Here is a 7424-nt window from a genome sequence, read left to right as displayed (position 1 = left end):
CTAGGAATTCAAAATCGGAACTAGTGCGCGGGCGTTCGAAATTTAAAGTAAAGGGCCTGACATTTTTTATGTGTGTTCTATTCTATTTTTAAATGATTCAAATGCGTTCTGGAGGGCGTTCAATGCATTACAAACCTTTTCCGGTTTGCGTGGGATCAAAACATGGTACAGTCTACAGCAGTGGCGAACTGTAATTTTATTCACAGGTGAACTATAAAAAAATATACGACAACTCTCATCTATGAAATCAAATCAAACGACGTAACTTTGTGATATATTTTATTGTGTAGCAATATTACCCATTAATTGAACACATAACTTTTATAAAAGTTTGTAAACAGTAGCACAATGAATTCAGTAAGTATCAAGTATTCTCATTACGATTAAAATTTGAAATGTCAACTGGCCGATTTGATCTTGAAATTAATAATGCCAAAAACGGCCGCGTCGAGCGCCACATGTGTTGCGAGTCGTATGTCAAAAGTATCATCTCAAAGAAAAATAATGTTTGAAATACTGTTTTCCAAATCGAGAATCTTCAACGAATTTGTGTAATCTGAAAGTTTACTCCAGGAAAAAAATCCCGCCACTGGGTTTAAAATGATCAAAACATATAATAGTACATTTATTTGTATGAAGAAATAAGCCGGAATAATCGGCTAGTTCTTTGGCTTATTGCTGGCGCTGAGCACGCTTTATTATTTTATTTTTTTATATGTGGAGTAAAATACAAAAACTACACCGCGCCGGGGTCCCAATCACAATGGGAAGCTAACAAAGTTGTAGAAAGAAATATTTTTTAAATTAACTTTTTATCATTCCATCTCCGCTCCCTAGTTTAAGCATATGGTAGCCACAAAGATCCTCCAAGCATCCCTGTCGGCTGCCAGCTCCTGTGCACAATGACCAAAGTATTAAAGTCCAGCGAATTTATCCAAATTTTACTTTCCAAATCCGATGTAAAAATGTCTTTATAATTTAAATAAATAAGACATAATATGTACACTCGAGTACTACAGCCACGAAAGTTAAATATCAGTTTTAACTACAATTAAAACTCATGTTGCCTCTGGTATGTTTAAATGAGATGTGAGTTCTATCCCCTTTTTAGTCAGCCTGACATAGCTTTTATTTTTATATAATTATTTTTAAAAAAGAGAGGTACTTGAGTTCCTGTTGTTTACTCAAATATTAAACATTTTCAGACTATTTCCTAAAACCCGTTCATAAATCATAGCCTTTAACCTACTTCCACTATCTATTAAAACAATTCGCAACGAGAATATGTTCAAAAAGGGTATAAAAAAATGAAAAGTGGAGCTGGCTAGAAGTAAAATGGATTGTCTCATTCTCCCAAACCAATATTGAATCAACTGCTCCACAAGTGTATAGCTTATGTTATGTTTTTGTTCTTTCATTGTGCGTTTTGTAATATAAATAATAAAGATGCACATATATTAATTATTAACATAAATACGTAGTGTTTAAAACTGAACATTTTGTAAATTATCTTTGTTTATTAAGTTAGTCTTCTTTGTTTATTCTCAAATGTAAAAATATTTTTTAAAAAGCATGTTGTTAAGTGTCCTCGGCACGGGTAACCCCAGTGAGGTCAAATTATTTTTATTATTAATTATAGTTTATAATTGAAAAAGTATGAATAAAAATGAATAAATAAATAGTTCTTACCCGTCTTTTTATACGGCTCTTTCTATGGCAGCCGTTTCTGCTTCTTAAGCTGTTGCTTGTCTTAGAATTACGTTATCTCTGGTTTGCAGCTGTCACGGGCAGGGGAATACGTGTTATTATTTATGATTGTTCCTTCCATTTAATTCGATCAGTATTATAAATATCATTTATTTTGTCTGTGATTGATCATATCTATTCTAGATACGAGAGGCATCCAGGCAACACAGTTGGGGTTTTGATTGTAGGTAAAACTCTTTCATTATAATAAAGTGTCGTCTCTTATCCGGAATATGTTTACGTGAGAAGTGTTTGTGATCGCCCGATGGGCTTAACCAGATACCAAGGCACTCTGATACATGACAGATGGCGGTAGGCGTAACCTTAGAAAAACATAACAGTTGAACTCTCTAGCTGCTGACTAGCTGAATTCTATGGTTGAAATCATAGAATTAAGAATAGTCCAGAAGGAGCGTAGAATCATATTTGAATCCATCGGACTGTGTCCAATCCCCCCACTTTCGCCGCGCGTATTCGTGAAGTCGCCGCGTAATGTTGCCAGATGGGAAAAAATATAATTATAACACAAATGTAAGGTATAAAAAAAGCAATTTGTCAATTTCCCTAAAATTTTATTGTGATTGATTGACACAACAGAGTATATAAGTAAAGGGTCATTTAATAAGAGTAATTGAATTAATGAACTTTGAACTTAAAATATAAAACAATTTTTATTTTACATAAAACAAATATCATGTAATGTAATATTTGAAGTTTTAAAGATAATGTCGGTCAAATGTCCATTACGGTGGTGTTTAATCTGAGGTCCAATTTGCATTAGTTCTCTCATTAGATGAGCAAAGTAGGGTAAACAAAATTACTACCCTGGCGAACTATAAATAATTTGTGCAGTTTTCAGGATATTTACTATCAAAAATGGAAATCGCTTCAGTGAATATTAAGGCTGAAACGCGGATTGGCGATGTAGAAGGAGACATTCTCCGTACCGGGGAAGAAGCGCCATGTCCCTGCACAAGCCAGGAGGTGAAGGCTGAACCGGGGACCAGTTCTGACCCGCCCAGGATAACCAGCGATACAATTATCTTCACGGAGATGGACTTTGACTATCCCGACGTCAAACAAGAATGTTTGGATTCCTCGCGTAAAAGTGAGTGATACTTCCTTCCACATTATCTGCTCCGAGGTTACGTCTGCGGACTGTGATGCGCGGAGACTTGCGCACACAAACTGAGAGTTGTGTTATTAATTAATTAAGCATCCGAAAATTACACATGATCCGAACGGGGGGACCAAACGACCCCAGTGCCTACTTGTCTATGGCGTCAGGAGAATAAAATGTTGGAAGTGTATTACCGTGCAATAATTTATTCATGTTTTCGCGTACACATATTTTACTCATTCATATAGTTTATTCATTTTTGTTAGTTTGGCGAATGCTTATGTACATAAAGCGAAATTGAGCCTTGTATTATTAACGTATTTTTTGGTTTAATATAAAAAATATTTTAAAAAGTATTTCAAAATTTAAAAACAATAACAGGAAAATGCTTCTTTCTTTGAGTTATCAAATGAAAATCGGTCTCATCTAAACTAAAAATATAAAATAAATAAACACTAGATCATTAACATAAGTAGCGTTTGCAAATAATTCATCAAATATTTACAAAGAGATGATTTGAATTCACAGAGACTCGAATTTAAAATATCGATATGAGAGGTACATTCGTTTCTAGTCTGTGCACACGCGCGGTATTGGTGAGTGACAAAGATAGTTGCTTTGAGAAGGGTGACAATAATATTTTGTCTAGTTCTACGTATTGGTATATTAATATTTATTAAATTCAGGAGTCGCAACAATCGAATTAAGAGTTGATGATTTTATATAAAAATATTAGGTCCGTTATTTTCCTGCGATCCACCAGAGTAGGTAAATTTAAAAAGTTTAACAAATACATGTTGTCGATCTGTTCTACAATTTTCGTTGTACTTTTTAACATTATTTATATGAATTTTGTAAAAAAGGGACCATATAGTAGAGTTGTACTCTAATTGGCTTCTAACCGAGGATAATATTTTAACAAGAGTTTCATTATTTTAACTGATTCAAAATCCTTAACGGTTCTAAGAATGAAACCCAAAGTTTTCATACTTTTAGAAGTAATGTGGTTGATGTGGCTTTTGAATTCAAGTTTTTCATCAAATATGACACCAAGATCTTGAATCTCTGTGACCTTTTCCAGTTGATTGTTGTTTATTGAATACGGAAATAAAATTGGAGATTTATTTCTACAAAAAGATAATAGTTTACATTTGTCAACATTTAAAAACAAATTATTAGAGATTCACCAGTTATTTAATCTATTTAAATTTGATTGAAGTGTGAAGCAGTCATTTTAATCTGTTATTTCCTTATAGATTTTAATGTTGTCAACAAAAAGTAAAAATTCGGAATCGGATAGTACTTAGCCATTTTCAAGAAATAAAAGAGATTCTGAAAAAAAATAATATTTATCTTAATCAATGAATAATTCCTTCTAATCGCAAAGAACTAAAAAAACCTTTGTGGCTCGTAGCATTATTTATTTTCCCCCGAGTGTACTCGGGCGTGGGTAATTTGAAATAATATTCGATGATATTTCATATATTGTTCTTGTTTTCATTTCAGGTTTACAAGAAAACCAGGAATATTTCGCCTGCTCTGAGTGTCAGTATACATGTTCTCGAAAAGGCCAATTAAAAGTACACATGTTTTCTCATACCGGTGAGAAACCATTCTCATGCTCAGAGTGTCAATATACTTGTTCTCAAAAAGGCCATTTAAAATCGCACATGTTGACTCATACTGGTGAGAAACCATTCTCATGTTCAGAGCGCCAATATGTGTTATCTCATAAAGCCCATTTAAAGTCTCACAAGTTGATTCATACTGGCGAGAAACCATTCTCATGCTCAGAGTGCCAATATATGTTCTCTAGTAAAACCAATTTAAAAACACATATGTTGACTCATACCGGCGAGAAACCATTATCATGTTCAGAGTGTCAATATACATGTTCTCGAAAAGGCCAATTAAAACTACACATGTTTTCTCATACCGGTGAGAAACCATTCTCGTGCTCAGAGTGTCAATATACTTGTTCTCAAAAAGGCCATTTAAAATCGCACATGTCGACTCATACTGGCGAGAAACCATTCTCATGCTCAGAGTGTCAATATATGTGTTTGCGTAAATCCGATTTAAAACGACACCTGTTTTTTCATACCGGTGAGAAACCATTTTCATGCTCAGAGTGCCAATATGTGTGCTCTCATAAAGCCTATTTAAAATCACACATGTTGACTCATACCGGCGAGAAACCATTCTCATGCTCAGAGTGCCAATATATGTTCTCTCATAAAACCCATTTGAAGTCTCACATTCTGACTCATACTGGCGAAAAACCATTTTCATGCTCAGAGTGCCAATATAAATGCTCTCGTAAAACCCATTTAAAAACACATATGTTGACTCATACCGGCGAGAAACCATTCTCATGCTCAGAGTGTCAATATACATGTTCTCGAAAGGGCCAATTAAAATCACACATGTTGACTCATACTGGTGAGAGACCATTCTCATGCTCAGAGTGCCAATTTAAATATTCTCAAAAACGCGATTTAAAACGACACATGTTTACTCATACTGGCAGAAACTATTCTCATGCTCAAAGTGGCAATTAAAATGTGCTCAAAAAAGCAGTTTAAAAGTACACATGTTCACTCATGTTGCCGAGAAACCATTCTCATGCTCCATTTTATCAGCAAACAATTCAAATTTCCTTCTTTACTTATCAACCTGTAATAATAAAAATGATCGTTACTTCCGTTTATAGCGGCAGAGCCAAAATATTGTTTTATGTTTTTCTTATACCGTCATGACAATTTTGCCCATCCGGGATAATTTTTCCCACTGCCGAAATCCTTAACAAAATCATGTATTAAAGTAAAACATATTACCTACTGGTATCATTAGAATTACACTCGGTACCGCGAAACCGTCCAATTTTGCCAGCCGTTTTACAATTACCGTCAAACGTGACAATTTTGCCCACTGCCGAAATCCTTAACAAAATCATGTATTAAAGTAAGAAATGTTACTGGTATCATTAGAATTACATTTGGTAGGTGAGTATATTTTGATAGTTCCGTGGCAAACCTAAATATTCAGTTTGCCGCCAGTTTCAGTTGATCACTTGAAATTTGAAGTTAAACTTGAAGGTCTGTTTTTGTATATTTATAAATGGTGTCGAAACTTTTGTTGTTGCGGAGTTTGTGTTGAAACGAGGCAAGTAAGTTGTATATATTTCATTGCATAAATAATAACAACGCCATAGAAAGTATTTCTGTATATTTAATTGAACAAACACAATAGATATTTAAGTGGTAGCAAAATTGTAACTAGGGTTGTCGCTACATACTACTTTGAAAAAACATTATATAAGACAAAGACCAGATTACAGAAAAATTATACATCAGGCGACCCGAAGAAAATGCAAGTACCTGCCCTGCTGCTTAAACAAAGTAGAAAATATAAAAGGAAAAAGTAAGCGACTAAAACATGATTTTAAACGAGGTAACCGGATGTTTTGTTCAAACTGGCGCATAAATCAGATTTTCGCCAAAGATTTAACAAATAATATTTAAAAATCTGATGGGGGTTTCAATCCAAATACACGCTGAAAATGATAAGCCAGTTATTCCGTCCATCAAAACTTTTTATACCGCACAGCAATTGGATTTAGATCTGCGATTCACTCCTAGACCAGTTTTGGTTGCAAAGCTTTTGGGGCAGTTAAGGCATTGATGTGGCTCTGATGAAGCCGGGGTTGGCGCTGCAGAGTCAGCGGATGTAACCTCAACAGGAGGCGCGTGCATTCTTCTCGTACGGATCCTCAGTCCACTTTCACTTTTAAAGGACCGGGAGCAGATCGAGCAGATGATCAGTCCCGGCGCCGGCTGGCTGGTTGATGTGCCTGGACGGGCAGTTGGCGGAGCAGTCGGTACAGACTGCTTCTCTGGGTTGTCCGAGGCCATGTCAATAGTGTTCGAGCCAACCGTTACAAGGGCGACGGGCTGGCAATCCGACGCCCCCGGGTTTTATCCCCTTTTTCCACATTTTTATTAAAATTTCCGGCCACCGGAAGTCACCGGGGGACACCCTACCTAAAGGTAAGGTACGTGGAGGGTGTTTTGCGAAGGCGAAGGGGTTCTGAAATCTTTACCCCCCACAATGTGACAGTAAGACATCCACTCAATGGAGGGACCACTCTGCTCGCTCATCGCTTGTAGTCCCCTCGCTAGACTCCGGTGGCTCTCTTGGCTCCTGTTTTATCCGGGCTTGCCACCGGCACTTTCACACATATGTCTTGGTAGGTAATTAAAATAGTCCTCAACCAGACACATCGTGTAATCGTGGCACAGTTAATCCATCCGATTTTTCTCTGCATTCAGGATCAAAAGATACATACATCTTATAAATGAAAACATTGAAAAAAATGTCAGCGACACGGAAAAAACAGACTTTAATGCCTACTCAGTTAATGAATCTACAGATTTCGAGACATCCATCATAAGTCATCACGACGAATATGAACAACGCGCCTCCGAATCTTCGGCCGAGGAAAACGAAAAAACAGTGTCAGTGTCCAACACCGATGTAGATCGCTATTGGTCTGATC

General features: G+C 36.1%; 1 protein-coding gene across 4 annotated transcripts; it reads left to right on the top strand.

The window, feature by feature from the left end:
• Positions 1-1781: 1781 nt before the first annotated feature.
• On the top strand, positions 1782-7169 carry LOC148271853 (uncharacterized). Of its 4 annotated transcripts, none has more exons than XM_088240848.1 (3): positions 1782-1930; positions 2606-2854; positions 4373-7169. In XM_088240848.1, exons 2-3 carry the CDS (start codon positions 2623-2625, stop codon positions 5425-5427), a joined length of 1287 nt encoding a protein of 428 aa, XP_088096974.1. In that variant the 5' UTR covers positions 1782-1930; positions 2606-2622; the 3' UTR covers positions 5428-7169. The 4 variants fall into 4 exon arrangements, with proteins under 4 accessions (XP_088096974.1, XP_088096972.1, XP_088096973.1 ...); XM_088240846.1 differs by having other exon boundaries at positions 2599-2854; XM_088240847.1 differs by having other exon boundaries at positions 1782-1934.
• The last annotated feature ends 255 nt before the right edge of the window (positions 7170-7424 follow it).

The sequence above is a fragment of the Micrasema longulum genome, unplaced genomic scaffold, assembly GCF_059751315.1.
Source record: "Micrasema longulum isolate JH-2025_06_02 unplaced genomic scaffold, ASM5975131v1 h1tg002622l, whole genome shotgun sequence".
NCBI lineage: Eukaryota > Metazoa > Arthropoda > Insecta > Trichoptera > Brachycentridae > Micrasema > Micrasema longulum.
This window is presented reverse-complemented; position numbering and strand designations above follow the sequence as displayed.